This window comes from Haemaphysalis longicornis, unplaced genomic scaffold (genome assembly GCF_048455015.1).
Source record: "Haemaphysalis longicornis isolate Haplotype H1 unplaced genomic scaffold, Haemaphysalis longicornis Haplotype H1 scaffold_12, whole genome shotgun sequence".
Lineage (NCBI taxonomy): Eukaryota > Metazoa > Arthropoda > Arachnida > Ixodida > Ixodidae > Haemaphysalis > Haemaphysalis longicornis.
In genome coordinates, this window is record NW_027526225.1 from 22,249,749 (window position 1) to 22,268,722 (window position 18,974).

Consider the following 18,974-nt stretch of genomic DNA (forward strand, 5'->3'; position numbering starts at 1 on the left):
GAAATGCCAAAAGTACGGAAATAGGTATCGCTGCCCCGTACACCTAGTTTACCGCACTATGATTTGTGATATCAGAAATCGTAAATGGTGAAATGGGGGTGGTGGAGCTTGAGCGTTTTTCTAAAACAAACATAGAGGCTGGGACATATAAGCGTAAAATCAACGTATTTGGGAACTTTTGCTGAGCATGTCGAGCCAACATTACGAAATAGCAGAGCACAGCACAGGTGGTAGGCTAAGAATCATTTCAGTTACGGTTTTATTGAAATGCTTTGCCTTGTGGTATGCGTGCAGTAATGAGGTGCATGTGAATGAGTGCGAAAGTGCACCGTACTTACTTACCGCCAGTGTATGTGTTCAACACCTGTTGCAGTTAGCTATGAAGCTGCAGTCACCTTGAGTTATTGCATACTGTATGCACATTTTCTACACCTTCTCATGGAATGCTATAGGGGCGGGGCTTCATGGCTGCCAGGCCTGGGGCACTATTCTGGACTTTTTTTTTGGCAACTTCCATGCCAAGATGGCAAAAGACCTTTTCTGATTTGCTTTAAACCTTGGTGGAGAAAGGGAAAGCCAATCAGAACAGGATTTATGGAGGATTGTGATGATTGAGCGAATTCGAATAGGTTTCAGAGTTGCTTTGGGTGCTTTGTGATGTGCTGTGTAAACATTGCAGAAAAAAATGGAAGGGAAACACAGGAGAATGTCTCGGCAAGCAAGGTTTTGTTGGCCATTGAACAGACCTGAGAATAGTGCGTTTACCTTTCGGTTAAGGCAGCTGTTGAGCCCTTAGTGTACCTTTAATCATTTGTATTACCTCGTGAATGAACTGCAAAGCTGTGATGAGCCATCAAGACCAACTCCCGTCACAACAGGGAAAGGTTCAGAGTTTACATGCTTCTGGAAATCGCTTCTCGGTAACTCTTCTCAGTAGTGGCTTATCTCACAGCATTTGCCATTAGGAAATGGATTTATGTGCTACGCTATTTAGACAGTTCAATCAACAGTAGTCCACAACATAGTGCTTTGCCTGGTGTTGCACACAAATAAGCCCTGAAATTGGCTTATCACCGGAGATAGTTAACCCTGGATGTAACGAATTTTTTTTTTTGCACTTTTTGTGAAAAATCTGCTGGAGAAACGCGCTAATTTAGCGAACTTTGCCCGCACCTTAAACTACCGTGTGTTTCCAGTGCCAGTGCGGTGTCGGTGAGGTGCTAGGCCTGCCTGTCGGCGTGTAGTTGTGCGTCCCCACAGCTACTTGTGGTGTCGGTTCGTCAATGATGAGTTCTGCTGCTAGAAAACGAAAAGTTTTCTTTTCACGACAAGCTCGCAATTTTAAAAGAACTTCGCCGCCCTGTACAGTATCCCAGCTAGCACACTGTCAACTATTCTGAGTGCGGCAAAGAGCATCAGTTTGGTCCTCAAAACAGTTTAAGGCAAGGCACCGAAAAACCGGTAAAAGGGATACCTAAGTTACATTTGTAAATATGGGGGGTAAGTTACCTTGCTTTTTTGGATTGCCGTGTAGCGACTAAGTTCGAGGGAAAGGAGCAGGCGCATATCGCGCAATTTTTTTTTTACTGTCCTTTAAGTTCGTTATCACTGAAGTCTAGCATTTTGGTCATTCACGCAAGCCTTAACTGGAAACCTGCATGTAATGAAAAATCGCAAATGTTTGTCAACTTCGTTATATCCAGGTTTAACTGTAGCACCACCTATATACCATTGTTCCAATCCACAATGTAGCTTTGAGCTGCACAAGGCAGGCTTCAAAAAGTACATGCGCAGAAAAATGTGCTTAAGTATGCTTGTGCACCTAGAGTGCATTGTCGTCCGCGCTATTCTCCCGTCTAACCCCATTCTGTGGATGATGTATCTGTCTGGTTGTCTCGTCGAGTGTGTCTGTTAGCTGTTAGCCTAGCTTCAAGAAGGCTGGTGTTCTAGTACAAGCAGCTCGAAGCTTTGTTTCAATCGCCTGCAACCTCCGTATTGGCGTTTTTCTCGAAATGTCACCGAGCTTCTGAGTTGGCTCTAGTTTACCCCCACCCATGCTTTTCAACATTAGAAGGGAGATGCGTGGAGCCTCAGGTAACAATAGCTTGCTGCCAAACAAGTTGACTCAACTCGAACTCGACAATGATGCGGCGCAGGTCAATGCTGTATTGCTAAGGGGTTCTTTTGTGTGCCATCCTGTTTAACAAACGCATGCGGCAATTGTACAGGCGTTGCACAGATTAGCGTGAACTACGCGTGAAATTCTGTAGAAAGTTGGCGGGGATTTTCCAGCAACTCTGCGTGAAACGGTAATGATTCATTTTGTACGGAATTTCAAGAAATTTTCTTTAAAGCATTTGGGAGTCAAACATAAGGAACTTGCTTTCTATTCAACAAACACTACTACTAGGAATGTACACCCTTAGTCAAAATTTTCTAGGCCAATCCTAAGCCTATACCCAGCTACAAATAATTCAAAGAATAAGCTTTTACCTTTAAATGTGTCACAATTATTTTGTGACAGTAGAAAAGAAAGGTGTTTTCTCCAGCTTTTCGGCGTAAAACGTTTCAGCTTCGCTCAGGACATAAGCTTGTACATTGAGTTTTTTGCCGCATGCGCGTTTCCGGCTTGGCCTAGGAAATTTTGAGACTGTACTTGTTGTGGATGAGTTGGTGAATACTTACAATTTGATTTTAAGTGCTCAAAAAATTACTATCCCTTGCTAAAGAAAGTTGAGAGAAGCACAAAAGCTTTCAAACACCAAAAGTGCGTCAAAACCTTCAAAGACCCAAATCGCACGTGAAGGCCGAACCCATGCAATGACTTTTCGTGCACTAAGTAAACGCATCTACGAATGATCTAAATGTTCACGTTGTACTCCTCCATCATGATCGATGCGAGTATTGTCTTTTCTAGAACCGTTCTTTTTTTGCGATTTTTCAAGTAACTGTTTTGACACAGTAGAGGCTCGGTTTCACACCTGTGTCTTGTGTCCAAAGATCTTATCAGAGCTCTTTTGTTGGCCAACCAGTCTATGAGAAAATGCATTAGTTTTTTGCCAGGACGCAATTGGCCGCACTAAAAGAGCTTGCAAGGCACTAGACAGGCTACAGGATAAGCGCGTTGTCCTGTCGCTTTTCTTGTGTCCATCGTTGTTTAGCACTTAAACCATGTCAACAACTATGACCATTGAAAAAACAGCACATACTGTGTCAAGGGAATGGTGAAATAATCTTACATTTGTGATCGCCTTCCTTTTATTTTCGTGAGTGAAAAGCGTCCCCTCTGGCTGAAAGTAGTTGCTGCAAATTCAAACGAGCTTTGTTCGGCATTTGTTGGTGCACAAAGCTATAATCAGTAGCTTCAGGTAAACAGTGTGGAGAAACGCATTCCTTGACTTCCATTGTGCTGCTAGTGCGCATCAAAACACCAAATGGTGTGGTAGTTTTTGTCTATGGAATTGTAGCCTGGCTTTTTCTGGAACTTTTTACCGATTTATGCTTGTGGTTAGCGTGTCATATTTGTGGCTGGAATTTAATTTCATTTTGCTCTGGTTGTGTATCATGTATGATATTGGTCCCAGTTGCAGTGGCCAGTGATTCGCACCTTTATCATTTTCTATTGACCTTGTACGAGGCTGTGCAGTCCTTGCAAAGTGTACAGGGTAACTTGTTTGAACAGGAAACACTGTCGAGCATGTCACCACGCAGACTCGTATCAGCGATATGTGTCGCCAGCACGAAATGTGCTAACTCTGAAAGACGCGCGCATGCACGTGAGCGTTGGCTCACGCCGCATAAAGGAAAATACAGTCGTGCCTCATTATAACGAAGCAGTATTTGTACACCACATTAGTTAGTTATAACCGACATTTGTTGTAAAAGTAGAGGTAAAAATGGGCTATAACAAATCAACAATCTGGCTCGCGCAAAAATACTTGATACAAAAATGCATTTTTTGAGGCTTCAAACACCATGCACAAGGTAACCCTTACCTTTCTCCTTGCTGCACTTCGAACTCAATGAACTGGAACATGAGGACGTGAAATTACAATGGAACAGAGTTAACTTGACAAAACAGGACTGCGTATTATGTATTTGATGAAGGATGTCGTCTTTGTCTGGTGGATACTCACAGCACTGAGCAGGATGAAGTTTTCCACAGGGTCTGTGACCAAAAGAGCCCTTATGCTTCTGCAGTTTAGGACTACGAGGGGTTTTTCCAAGTAGCTTCTCGCCCTCCTGGTCAAATATTTCTTCGTTATATCTGATTTCGTGGGCGGCTCTCACGGTTTGATTTCCGTTATAAAAGAATAAGCATCTTTGAAACCAGTGTGTATTTAGTTTGCTATAGCTGATAATTTGCTATATCAGTGTTTGTTATAGCGAGGTTAAACTGTAGTGCATTTTCCTGGTGGGTCACGTGCCGTGCTCCCAACTTCCCGATTTAACAGCGTCGCTCCTAATGGCTCTCTCCTCCTCCCCCACCCTTTTGTGCCCTGCAGACTCCCGGGTGCAGGAATGGCTGTTCATGCAGAGCCCGTGGCCGACCCTGACCATCTGCCTGTCGTACGCCTACTTCGTCAAGGTGCTGGGTCCGTCCCTCATGAAGAACCGCGAGCCCATGCAGCTGCGCTGGCTCATGGTCGGCTACAACTTCTTCATGGTCGCCATCAGCGTTGTCATATTCCTCCTGGTGCGTCCCGCCGCTGGCTTTTGATGCGGTAGCGCTTGCGGGGTCCGTCCCGTCCCATGGGGTGGTCGTGTTTCTGCTTGAGGTTTAATCAGAAGCAGTGTTACAATGTGTGCACTGTGCATTGAAGGAAGTTGACGGCGGTTTAAATCGGTCTCCTTGCAATGCCAGCAAGAAAGATCGCACCCGTTATACCACCCTTCGTCAATCAAGTGTTGTTGATGGGTATGTGATTCACGTGCCCTGGTTGACTGGTCGCTGCAAAAGTCGTTGGTCGCTTGGAAGAGCCAATTTATGAGCAGCGATTTGTGCCCTGCTTTGCACACACTATAGCGATGCCTCTTAAAGTGGTCGATCAGCCATTTACCGTGTACCTCCATCAGAGTTGTCATGTTGCGTTCGGTTGCATTTTGAGCTTACAAGACAATTTGGCAAGGTGAAGCAAATCTTTTTTTAATCCTCACTGTAATCATTATTCAGCATAAAGCATTTGATTTCGGAGTCTACTTGCCACAGTACATGCTTATAATGTTAATTCACGGATTTTGTAACCCTGTATTGGCCTCACTGGCCAGTAGTGTGAGTAAATAAAAAAATATACATTCTCTGCTGCTGCCCGTAGCGAACATGAAATGTTTCCTTACGTGCCCTTTTTTGTGACTCTTAACCTTTTGCAGCTGGGCTTCTATGGCTGGTTTGGCCACTACAACTGGAAGTGTCAGCCTGTGGACTACACAGACAGTAAAGAAGCAATATTGGTGAGTTGGCTTCATTCCCGTGGCCCTGTTTGTTTCTTTCACAAACACTGGCGACGATTAATGGTGCTAAAACAATGACACAGAAGCATAATAGCGCTGCTACTTTTAATAATTGATCATCACGTAGCAGCAACTCACCCAAACGTCCCTAGGGGCTGCTTCCTGTGTGCTATCAGGGTGTTGGCTTACGTAGCCACTTGAGATAAGCAGGTAGTGCAGTATCCACTGCGTGGTAGATAACGATCAACACTTTGTGGTTTTCCATCTCGGGCAACACAGGTTGTTTTGCCTCATGCCTCAGTCAAATCAAAACCGAACAATCTTGGCAGAGAAAACACTTGGGCAGAGAAATTAACCGTGATATAATCTCGCACTACAAAAGAAGAAATGTGAAAGGATGCAACATTAATTGCTTCCTTGTCAGCTGGGATTGTCAACAATATGAGGACTATTTCATTAACATTAGCTGCAATCGGAGTGTGTCCCTGGGGCAGTGTTAAGAAAAGTTGCTGGGACTGCAAGAAAAGGTTTTTTGTAGAAACTGGAAGAAAAATGGACAAGTACACAAGCGTAATGCGATTATTCAATGTGGCAGCGAATTATCGTTAAATACTATAATTTTACTTAGGCCAAGGTAATCTACTTAGGCCTAGTTATTACCCCGGATCCCAACCATGATGCAGAGATAATTAGGAGGATAAGAATGGTGTGGAGTGCATTGGGCAGGCATTCTCGGATAATGAATGGCAGCCTACCATTGTCCCCGAAGAAGAAAGTGTATGACAGCTGCATCTTACCGGTACTCGCCTACGGGGCAGAAACTTGGAGGCTCACTAAGAGAGCTCAACTTAAATTGCGGACGACTCAGCGAGCAATGGAAAGAAAGATTATAGGTGTAACATTAAGGGACAAGAAGAGAACGGAGTTGGTCAGGGAACAAACACGTGTTAATGACGTATTTAAGAAATGGGCGTGGGCAGGGCATGTAATGCGAAGGCAAGATAATCATTAGTCATTAAGGGTAATAGAGTGGATCCCTAGAGAAGGCAAGCGTGGCACAGGGTGGCAGAAAGTTAGATGTGCAGATGAGGTCAAGAAGTTTGCGGGGATAAATTGGTTGCAGTTAGCGCAGGACGGAGGTAATTGGAGATTAATGGGAGATGCCTTTGCCCTGCAGTGGGCGTAGATAGGCTGGTGATGATGATGATGATTATAATTATCATCCAACACTGTAGTAGCCTCCCTCGCTGGTAGCCCAGTTCCTTCTGTGACCACTGTGTAAGTGTACCTTAATGATGTTCGAGTTGGCGTGCCAAGTAGCTGATGTCTTCTGCACAACAGCCTACACTGTAATGTATGCCATCGAAGCATGTGGCTTCTCAAGTGTGGCAGTAATAGTTGGATGCTACCAGCTTTGTATGCTGTTATGTTCACGCTCAATTTCTTATGTGTCTGTTTGGGGTCTCTGTTGTTCCACATGTGTTTGGAGCTAGGCATTGCGAATGCAGATAGTAAGAAACCATTCGAAGCATGTGGCTTTTCAAGTGTGGCAGTAATAGTTGGATGCTACCAGCTTTGTATGCTGTTATGTACACGCTCAATTTCTTGTGTGTCTGTTTGGGGTCTCTGTTGTTCCACATGTGTTTGGAGCTAGGCATTGCGAATGCAGATAGTAAGAAACCATGCCTGGTGTTATCTGTGGAAATAGCATTATGGCAGATTTGACTGAGATCCCAATGGCTGGAAGCCAAATTATGTCTGGCATTACCTTGCCACACTAATATTAGGATAGTGTAACATGCGCAGTCATGTGGGTAGAGTGTTTTATGTAAGTGGGGAATGTTTGCAAGCAATTGCTGCAACCAAAGAAATACCGGCAGCGAGTTTGGTGTGGCATTAAACTCAGTCATTACCCTGCACTTAAAAATTTCTGCAGAATTCGCTGTGAAACAAGCCAGGCATTGCTCTTCTTTGAACAAGTGTTGCCTTCTGTGTGCTGGTAATTTTTTTTAAACTTTTGTTTTACCTTCTGTTGTTTCAGATGACTCATCTCTCCTGGTGGTACTACATCTCAAAATTTGTCGAATTTGCCGACACGGTGAGTGAACAAAAACACAGTGGTTCATCACAGCTCAGGGGGCCTTCCCCTTCAAGTGCATACGCTATGTGCATTATGCTTCATTATGCTGCAGGTTAACTTTCAATCCCGCTTTCCCTAACTAGAGAAAGCGGGCCGTATGAAATGAAGTGACCTAGATGTGGCTTATGGTAACTTACAAGCGCATTAGTACTGTAAGCAAGCTGACAGGGATGCGGACAGCGCCTGCATTTTGGGGAATATTCGCAACGGCAGCAAAAATTGGGACTGAGAAAGACATCTGAAGTCAAAATTCAGGCTGCTTTGCAACGTCAGAAAAACAATGCCAGTGTTACCTTTAGTGTGACATTATTCACCTCAAGTTTTTTTTTACCTGGATATATTTGTAATTATACGGTGGTGGTTTGCTTTTATCTTTTATTTTAGTCTCGTCACCTGTGTTTTGTGTGAAATTGTGGCTAGCACTTAGATTATGTGCCAATTTGTAGTGTTCCCGATAGCTTTTTTTTTTTAGCATAATAGTCTTGAAAACTTTCACAAGCTGCTGCTTCTTATTCCTGCGTCAAACTGAAACGCAGGTGTTGTGTCCTGCAGCTGTAGCTTCTACGGTAACTCTTCTAACAATGTTTTCATTGTCTCCCCACAGATATTCTTTGTGCTACGAAAGAAATTCACCCACATCTCGACGTTGCACGTCATCCACCACGGGATGATGCCCATGAGCGTCTGGTGGGGTGTCAAGTTCACGCCAGGTAGGTGCACTTGGCTGACTCCTTTGGTGGGGGGTGTAAAATCTACACCACCTTGGTACAATTGATGCTTAGCACGTATTTGCGGACTACAGCAAAATCCTGTTAAGACAAATTTCGAGGGGCCATGAATACAATCTACATGCATTACGACAGACCCTCTAAATCCGGGAAAAAATGTCCGTTGTATCCGAAGTATGCAGTATCTGAACAGGAGGGTGGGGGTATATGAGTGTAAAGTGGGAACTTTGACCAATATTGTATGTACATGCTACAGACAGTTTGTTCCTCGTACACACCTGCAGCATCTCTGCACAGCAATCATGCGGGGAGAAAAGAATCGCCTAGCACTTTTCTCGAAGCTTAGCGCCGGCACTTGGTAAAGGCCTAGCACATGTGGTTGAGTGCGTAGAGGAGCACGCTAAGCTGAGCAAATAAAGCAACAATGTAACTAGGAGCAATTACTAACCAGCTATAGAAACCATTCATGGCCAGCAGGCTTAGCCAGGCTCTTTTTCTTCAAACCCTTTGTGACGAGGGAGGTTTACCCGAAGCTGTTCGGATTGCTGCCCAATGTTTCCCTAAGGCAGCTTCCGCATATTTAATGATCTTAGTGTGTCCAGTAAAGCAGCTGAAGCAAAATAATCTGGACAGCTATGAAATCGAAAGTTAGGCCAGTTGGGCTCCGCACAGCGAGCGGCAGATTGATTGCACACAATGGATGAGAGCTGTCCTTCTGCTTGAGGCATTTCTTACCTTTTTCATAAAACAGAACGGGAATGATGCGCGCATGGGAATAATAAATGCTGAACTTCACTGAACCCGAGTTCTTTATTACATAAGATAACTGTGATGAGGGCAGACTCGACCTCCGAATGTGCCCCTTTGCATATTCGAAAGCGTTGTTCTTCAATCTCACCGGAGTTGCGTTTTTCGGCAGCATCCTTTGACCATCGAGTGGACTGTCTGCTTAAACAGGCCCGTACTTCTGGCAGTGCCTGCCTGTTTTTCGCCATGTTTTGCAGTGTTATGCAGTTTGTCCGACTTGAAATCGTCTACCCTGTCGCTGGTCACACACAAAAAGAAAAAGCCTGGCTTGGCTGTGATGACAGCCCGTTGTACTCCAACAATGTTGCCAGGCATAGTCATATCGAGTGCCGGCACTGCAAACGTCCGCTATTAGCATTTAGTAAAAATAATTTTTTCCCAAATTTTAGTCTGTTGTAGCGGGGTCCGTTGTGAGTGGAGTGGATTCCACTTAGAATGCTTAGAGACCAACCAACCAACAGAAATGGTCTGTTGTAAGCGATCCGCTGTAACAAGTGTAGACTGTACCTGTTCATCGTAACAGACGTTCCACTTACCAGAAGTGCCCTCCAAAAAACTACTAACATTCCCAGGAGCGCCTAGACATCTTACTTGAAGACAGTAAAGCAGATGCACTCCAGTAAACATATGATATTTCACTGCTGTGAAAATCTGTGTTCAATCATGACACCATTTCACCTAGTGAGCTTAGAAATCCTTCAATACCTCTGGGGATTATTCACTGAAGGATTTTTGGACTATTTGCTGTACTTGCTGCAAGGTGGTTATCTTTTTGCATTCCCTCTGGTTACTTAGACGTTCCTCCAAGACTCCCGTATTCGCTGCGCAGAATCACAGTTGTGGCAGTATCTACGAAAGTTTCATAACAGAAGGGTACATCAACATTTGGTATTTGTGGGAATTCGGGGTACTCGAGTTCATCTTAAGAGGAATGTATTGTATAAGCAAAGGAGCCTCATGTATCTGAGCAGGCACGTATTCAGTCAAGCTCCTTTACTGCAGAGTGTTACACTGAATATCTAGTAACCATGCCTAGAGTTAACTAGTGGTATGCGCTGTTCATGCTAGTTAACTCTCCCAACCTGGCAAAAAATGTCAACATTCTGCTGCTCCGTAGTTTCAAGCACGTTTTCACACGATTCCAGTTGATAAATTCGTGTGGGCATGCATTTCTGCAATTTCACAGAAGTCCTTGTCGAAATTTTCTAGGCCAAGCTCAATTCAATGTACAAGCTTACGTCCCAAGCGATGCTGAAACGTTTTATGCCAGAAAGCTAGAGAAAACACCTTTCTTTCTTACTGTCATAAAATATTTTTGTCGCAGCATGTAAAGGTAAAGCTTGTTCTTTGAATTCTTTGTGGTCGAAGGCTTAGGATTGGCCTAGAAAATTTTGACAAGGGGTGCACATTTAGGCTTTGTTGATTCCTGCTCAGGCTAATGAAGAGGACACCAGTACAGCTGGCTTGTGAAAAAGAGTACCAGAGTTGCGCATAAACTGTTTTGTAATAGAGTAAAACCTCATTGCAAGAGACACTCAAGGAAACCAAAAAACGTGTCTCTTGTAAGCGTAATAGAGTAAAACCTCATTGCAAGAGACACTCAAGGAAACCAAAAAACGTGTCTCTTGTAACCAAGGTCCCTTGTTAAGCAATTTACAAGTTGCTAACATGGGGAACATAGGAAAACCGATCAAAGCGCTTTCATTCAAATGTCTCTTATAACCAAGTGTCTCTTGTAACAGTGTCTCTTGTAACGAGGATTTACTGTAAAGGCACTACTGCGATATCGAGAGCTTTGGCAAGTAAACAGTAAAGCAGTGAATTTTGTAATAGAGTAAAACCTCATTGCAAGAGACACTCAAGGAAACCAAAAAACGTGTCTCTTGTAACCAAGGTCCCTTGTTAAGCAATTTACAAGTTGCTAACATGGGGAACATAGGAAAACCGATCAAAGCGCTTTCATTCAAATGTCTCTTATAACCAAGTGTCTCTTGTAACAGTGTCTCTTGTAACGAGGATTTACTGTAAAGGCACTACTGCGATATCGAGAGCTTTGGCAAGTAAACAGTAAAGCAGTGAATTTTGGAGGGAAGAAGCGCCAACCTGTAAGCTCGGTACACAAGGTACCAATCAGTTGCAATCTTTTCTCGCAAATAGTTTAGTGAATCTGGTCCCTACGTTTACATTCCGCTGTGTACGGGCTTGCCAATGCTGATTGCGTCCTTTCCTCTTCTCGCCCTTCCCACAGGTGGCCACAGCACTTTCTTTGCCTTTGTAAACAGCTTTGTGCACATCCTGATGTACTTCTACTACGGACTGGCAGCTGTCGGCCCCCACATGTCCAAGTACCTTTGGTGGAAGCAGCACATGACCACAATCCAGATGGTATGCCTTCCTCCCTGTTACCCGAGGCAAAGACAAAAAAGAAAACCCCTCTTTCACCCTCCCCACCAGTGCTCTGTGGTGTCTGTCTCTTCTTTGCTATGGTGTTAGAACTTACCTGCCTTTAGTTAAGCGAGAACCTCTTCTGGCAGTGTCTTGGTCAAGCTTTAAAAACCGGTGTGCAGTCTTTCAAGTTCAGTGTAGCAACTACCTCTTGATGCCTTGCTTCAAGCACTCGTCGTCAGACTACTACTAGGGTTGCGTAAATAGTTAGCATGAACCACAATGGAAGTACTGCATGTGTAAAAATCCGACTGTGGTAGCTTCCCAGCTAAGGCTCAATTGGTATGTGCACGGTCAGACCGCGGCATCCCTGACACACACCTGGTCGTTGCCGCACGCAGGTGCAGTTCATCGCCATCTTCGTGCACTCGTTCCAACTGCTGTTCCGGCCCGACTGCAACTACCCGCGCGGCTTCATGTGGTGGATCGGCTTCCACGCCATCATGTTCTGGTTCCTCTTCTGGGACTTCTACAAGAACACCTACTTCGCCAAGCGGCTCAAGGGGGCTGCCGTGCGGAGCTTCTCCAACGGCCGCGTCAACGGCGCCGGCGACAGGGCCAACGGCAAGGCCAACGGCAAGCTCAACGGCGAGGCCACCAAGAACGGCACCAACGGCTACGTCAAGCAGGCCAACGGCCGGCCAAAGAACGGCGGCTTCCTGGACGGCTACTGCCACATCAACGGCCTCCACGACTGGGAGGACCAGCCACAGAGCAAGAAGCACGAGTGATGCACGCCCCCTCGCCTCCTCCTCCCCTCCGCTGGCCTCCCTCCTCTCTCACGTCCCTCGCACGCACCTCTCCTCCGAAGAATCAAAAGCACCCGACAAGACGCACGAGGGGGGCGACGAGGAAAGAGGGCGGTGCGCCGTTTTGAGACGCTGGCCACTGGCGAGGGGTGGGGACGTCGACGCTGGGAGGAGGGGGAGGCAGTCACTCGCAGTGACCTTGTGTTGTAACTACTACCGCGTGGCAACGGGCCGCATGTCTTCTTTTTAACTTGCCCACATCTTTACTCTTTTGTGCAACAGAACCAGTCATTTCATCTTGGACCCTTCTCCCTCTGTCTGTCCTTCCCACAAAACTTGCATTTCAACCACGGTAGGGCACTGCTACCGTCTTCCCACCGCTCTAACGCTGCTGCACTGTAGATGTGAAGTCGCTCCCCCTCTCATCCCCCAACGCATTGAGCTAGTGCAATCTAGAGGCTAGACAGCTAGCAAGACATTGCTGCTGGTCTCCAAGCAACGGGGCCTTGCGCGATAGCGTTTGAGCCGTTGTTTGGGACTGGACAGCCCGCAGGTAGAGGTCGGGAAGCAGCAGGATTTCCAGAGTGTTAGCGTAGCTTTTTCCTCCTCGCCCTACACTGATTTCTCTCCCTCTCTTTCGACTCTTGCATACTTACCAGTGTAGAGCTGGGCGACTGTCGCAGCACTCAGGAAAGCAAACGAGCGAGCGAGCCCCCCACCCCCTTTCCGTCCCCCACGCCTGCCACGACTATCCTGTGCAAACAAAACTGGCGAGGGCGTTGTGTTGTGGTTCCACGCAAGCGACTGAAAAGCAAGCAAACAAAAGATGCAAGCAACAAGGCCTTCGTGAACAAGCTCATCGTCATTGCTTCAAAAGGAACTCGGCAAGGTGTACTTCCTTGTCTACACTCGGCACGCGGTATTCTTTTTGTCGGAGGGCGCGACGTGTGCTTAGTGCTTTTTTTTTTCACTCCCCCTCCCCTGCCCCCCCCCCCCCCCCCTTTCCGTCTTGTCAAATTCAACTCCTCAGCGTGCGTGCTTTTACGAGGAGTTTTTTTTTGTTAACTCTCTGTCACTCTTTTTAACGGAAGGTCGGGAAAACGATTGTGTTGTGTGCGCGCAGACCGTTCAGCTCGAACCTTGCCACACTCCGACTCGGAGAAAAGACTGCAAGGGAAGTGAGAGGACTCCTTGTTCCCTCTATCACACTGCTGCTACTGCTGCCGTGTTGTGCGCAGGTGTGTGCGTATGTGTTCGAATCGTCGTTTCCCTTCTCGCGGTTTTGCCGACCGATTTCGTTGTCACACGCACCGTGGAGCCGTTTCGTCTTCGACTCGCAGCCGGGACCAAAGGCGTGACGCTGCTTCGTTGTCCGAGGAGGAGGAGGGAGAGGGGTTGCCGGAGAGAGACTGCAGGACTCTCGCCACCCTCCCCCCCCCTCCACTGCTGCTCTTTCTCTGCCAAGAACAGCCGCCGACGAATGTGGGGGTTGAGTGTTCAGTGTACTTAAGGGGGAGGGAAAGTGGCATGGGACACTCTTGGAGGGCGCCGGCGAAACTGTGCCGAACCTCCAGCCGGAAACTGACTGTGTGCCCTTGTCAAGTTTTTTGTCGTCGCACGTGCAAAATCGCCATTTGCTGCTTCCACTGGGTTGTACTTTTTTTTTGCCTCCCCCTCCCTTTTCCCTTTCTCCCCTCTCCGTCGCTTTAGTTCTAAAAACCCAGAGTTTGATTGTGCATAGTTTCTCTAGCACCAATTTTTATACGTGCTCGAGTCGTAACACAACTCTGCTAGTTTTCCCATGGCGCTAACATTGGATGAGGGGGATAGTGTGGACGCGCGCGTGTTAGCGGCGCATGAAGGATCGACAATGCAGATGCGAGAGGGAAAAAAAATGTGAAAAAGTAAAAAAAATCGAAGCCTGCATTGTTTGCAAACTGAGAGGAGAGTGCAGTCTTGTTTATATAGACTTCATCTGCATTATTTTTTGTTAACTTTAGCAGTAAATAGTTTTGTATACAACGTGTAAACGAAAAGGGGAGGAGCGAGGCTTTGGAGTAACTATGCATCAAGATGCATTCTCACGCGCATTACTGTGTATGTGTGTGTGCATGTGTACAACAAGGTGAAACAAAAACGGCTGCAATCAAAACTTTGCTGCAACTAGTTTGTTTTTATCAGTTTGCGAGCGTGCATGTGTGAAGTGGAATTCTTTTAGACTCTTTTTAAGAGGGGATTAAAAAAAAAAGCCTGGCCAAAACTTTTTCCGCAGTGTTGTCGAGCCCCCCACCCAACTCCAGTCTTCTAACGTCCTGTTTGTGATGCTTTGGTTTGTAGAAACTGTCGACACTCAGCATGCAAAAGAACTAAGGGTCGCTCTACTTTTTTTTTGTATTAAACGTTTGCGGCTCTAAGGTGGTTTAGGGAGGCACTACGCGTCTAGTGTTTTGCAGTGAGGGTGACGATGCTGCTTGCCTATGTAGACGACTGTTAAGGTAACGCAGTTAGCGTTTGCGGAAAAAAAAAAAAAGACTGGGTCCTCTGCTTTGGCAAGTCTCAGGTATGCAAGGCCGTTACACAAGCAGAATGTTGCAATAGCAAAGCAAAGGGGGACTGAACCTGGCACTGCTGGGGTCCCCGCCACCATTTTTTTTTCTTGAGGGAGATTAAACTGTTTTTGATAACACTGGTGTCTGAAGTCTTCATTAATGCAACACATCTTTACATCGCTACGCTGGGACAGTGTTGAATTGCTTGTTTGCTTATTGTGAATGCTTGCTTCCTCGGACAAATAAGAGGGTGCGTTTTCTAGGATGCACATTGCTGTCAAGCTTTGGTACAAGGTTACTAGGTTGGCTTTACTGCGTGCTGTTTGCATCTGAAGCTGTAACAAATGTTGCAGTATCGTACATGAACCGTGTAAACCCCCGCAGGTTCAGTAGATTTCCTGCCAGGATTGCAGTAAGCCTTTCCCTCGTGTACTGGCACAATGTAAAATTACGACCAGGGTGCACAAGGTTTCCTATATGTCCTTTACCATTCGCACCAGTGAAAGTTTCAATAGCCGCTGATCCTTCAGATTCATGAGTGCATCCTTCCATCTAGCACTAAAGAAATGAAAAACATTTATGAACTTTGCAAAAATTGCTAATTTCTCAAAGTGAAAAACTGCGCCGAATAATTGGGGCTATGTGGGAAATTCCGGTCTGATGCCCTACACTACACATCTCTCTGCATGTAGTCATTACGGCAAAATTTAGAAAGTGCTGCAAAGGAGTTAGCCTTACAATTTCTAAGACATCCATGCACAAACTGCATCGTAACAGGCTACTTCGATATGAACAATGACAGTACTGTGCTACCAGGGCATATACCTAATCTCGGATCCACTGTGGAGTGCAAACACAACCAAAGCTGTTCTGGCCACGACATATGATACGGAGGAAACTGCAGCTTCTGTTCAGTTCTGCTGCATTAGTCCGTTCTTAACAAAATACCCAAGGGCGGAGCTTGCTGTTCTCTGCAATTCCAGAAAGAGCAGGTATGGCATCAGCCACCGAGCTGACTTACTCGAAACAATGCAAGAACAGACTGAACAGATCTGCGTTCGTTGATCACCAAATCCCAACCTACTACTGCACAGCCTCGTGGTCTGTTGTTGCTACCGCTTCAACGAGTGCATTACGTGAATCTGTCGTAAACGTCAATTTGAACTACACTTTGAATCCTTTTGAGTACAGCACTGCCACAACTTGCTACAGAATGGAGCGTACACAGTGCAGACCCTCTCACCAGTGACGCTAAACACGGGCCCATTTGTGAACAACGGTGGAATTGCAGAATGGAGGAAGTGCGTTAAAAAAAAAAAAAAAAGGCCTGTTTAACACCAATGTGGATAATCGCACACACCGACAGTTGTGAGATGCATTATATGTTGGTTTCATTGTAGGCTTTCCCCAAGCCTCGGCAGTAGTTACGAAAGCACCAGTTCAAGGCCTCAATGAATGCCAACGTTGAGAAACTGAATTCACACTGCCAAGTGTTCGAAAAACGATTTCTTCCCACGTTCACTCTACCTCTGCTGTTCTTAATCAGCAGGGTTCAGGTTGCAACTGCCGAGAGACGGAGTTACCACGAACTTGTTCAAAATTTATGCTTTGTTCACACAGTCGAGTGCAGGTTGTTTGCAACAGACACCAGTTGTAAGAGCTGTAGGTGCACTCAAAGGGAACAAACACCTAACATGACGGCTAGCAGATACGATTGTTACTTGTACTTACATTCAGCTTCAATTATTAACCACTCGTACATAGGAATGCGTTAAAAAAAAATTTCCAGCGCTGAAAAACTTTACAAATGGATCAGGCACTTTCAAATCTACTTCGGGGAACGGATGGCCGCCAATGAACAGTAGCCAGCAAGTATGAAAAAAGCTAAGCCTATAGCTATGGTACGACGCAAGCACAACTGCTGCATTGATCAGCATAGTCTAGCTAACACCGTACATAGTAGTAGAGCAGAAAAGCGATTGGTTGTAGCGTGCAATGTGAACGGCAGTTCGCGACAGCAGAAACGTGACACAAACGCAGAAAGCAGTTGGGGATGGAAGCTTCTTGTGCACTACTCATTAGCTCCACTTTCGAGTTGAACTTTGTCTCAATGGACGTGACTAGTCCAGTGGAACAGCAGCAGCGCTTAATAGAACTTCAGTGAGTTTCAACCCGGTTAGTTGCTGGCCCCATGAAAGTGCATGGCTTCTGCGTTTGAAGGCGATAAGGACCAATACAATCCAGCAACGAAGAGAAACCACAGTATGATCAACCTTGCTGGTCGTTGAACCAGAGACGGTACTTTATTTACTTTTTACCTTCTGTTTGTTTTAAAGCTGGCTTTAAGTCTATTAGCAAAACATGCTGTGGCTTTTGGCATTCCACAGACCTGTGCCTGACAAAAAGTGCAGTGTGTGACGCAAACTGTCGAAATGGAGGGGGCCAGAGGAAATGGTAATAGCATTAAGACTGGTTTAAATAAATGTCCAATTGTGACGTCGGAGAGATCTAAGGGTGACGGTGTCACTAGTGACTACTAGAGTATGAGAAGACGGGAGCAGTTGGACCTTGAAAGTCTTGTTTTAACTGATGACACATTCTCTACGTGTTATAACCATGTGGAACTGAAATGTACTAAGCCACGATAAATGCCGCATAAAGCAGGACTCGTTATGTACAAATCTTTGGTTACAAATGTCAGGTTTGTCTACCTTTGGTCGGACACGGGGAGTAGAATAGACATGCCATGTCTGAACACTTATTGCAATCATAGCGTTTCTCACATATACTAGAGAGGCGCCTGGCGATAGCGTAATGCAACTTGCACAAGGCCATTAGTGTGCCATTGCACATTTACGGGAAGAGCAGAGATTAGCCGTCATGGAACAGTACCAACCAGCCCAGCTTGCAACACTCCTGCAGAGATTTGTATTAGCATCATAACTGGCTTGGCTTGGATTGTGTCAGTGTGAGTAAAAACACATGTAAAGTGTACCAAAAATGGCGAGAAGGGGTTCATTTACGTAGGTAGGAACTAAAAAAGTTTTTGAGGGCATCCGCATTTATGCAATGAGAATGAGATACGAACCGACGTAGCATTAGTCCGTCATTAAGGAAGAGTTTTGGAACAGAGCTGGTGCACTTTGCGTCCATGCTCTCCAAGCACTGGAAGTCAGCCAAGAGGGAGACAAGGGCCTCGTTTACATGGTGGCAACAGAAGCGCAATGGCGCACCAGTGAGCACAACTGGTGGACCTTTTGACCACGGTTGTTGGGGACGCGTTGTTTGCTTGGTACGCATTTCATTTTTTTACTTTCATGAGCAAAGGCCCCTCTTTCAATACGTTTTGTGATGCCGGGGATTGGCCGACCGACGACCGAGCGCTTGGCCAGTGGCCACCAAATGTCAGCCAGCTCGAACGTAAGAGCCAGTACAATTAAGGCAGACTTGCCTGATGGCAAGCTGCGCTAGTTGGTACGATAGCACAGTTAGATAACACTTGACATCAGTAACAATTGAAACCGACTCATTGGCACGCCTCCTCCTCTCTACACTCCTGTAGGCCCTGCACCCAATTCCTGTTTCAAGTGAGTTCTCTCTTCTGGCTACTGCATTGCCATTTTCGGTTGGCGGTGATGACCTCCTTCCATGAGCGCTTGATGGGCACAGCTAGTACAAACCTGTTCTGGACGGCCTGTGCCTGCAAAAAGTCGCTCAATAATGCTCTCATGTTAAATAATGTGCCCTTTTTTCTCTCTCTTCTTTTTAGCTTTAGTGGGAGGACTAAATGAACTATTTCGTCTGTGATTCTAATGCACCAAGTCAGCCATTACACTGAACTTTTGCAATGCCATACGAAAGCACATTTGAATATTGAACTTTTGTGATACCATATGAAGGCACATTCTGATCATCTCATGGTTACTATAAACAAATAAATTACCAGAACCATCCGTAAACATTACATACACATGAAAGAGCATCTGCAATACGGTCACCTGATGCGCCAATCATAAGCAGAGAAGCTGTGTTGATGGGTGACTACAGTGCACTACGCGCCAACACAATGCAGGCGGTGAGGTGCACCGTAGTGGAGGGCTCTGGA

The 18,974-nt window shown here is 45.8% G+C and overlaps 1 protein-coding gene across 1 annotated transcript in view; it reads left to right on the plus strand.

Annotated features, from left to right (window-relative positions):
• The window catches only part of LOC144162475 (very long chain fatty acid elongase AAEL008004-like), a 98,999-nt gene extending 83,993 nt beyond the window's left edge, over positions 1-15,006 (plus strand). The window contains exons 3-8 of the mRNA XM_077693016.1: positions 4,506-4,696; positions 5,371-5,451; positions 7,493-7,549; positions 8,196-8,301; positions 11,375-11,511; positions 11,913-15,006. Coding sequence (XP_077549142.1) covers positions 4,506-4,696; positions 5,371-5,451; positions 7,493-7,549; positions 8,196-8,301; positions 11,375-11,511; positions 11,913-12,302 — 962 coding nt within the window. The 3' untranslated portion in view covers positions 12,303-15,006. The remainder of the gene's footprint in view (positions 1-4,505; positions 4,697-5,370; positions 5,452-7,492; positions 7,550-8,195; positions 8,302-11,374; positions 11,512-11,912) is intronic.
• The last annotated feature ends 3,968 nt before the right edge of the window (positions 15,007-18,974 follow it).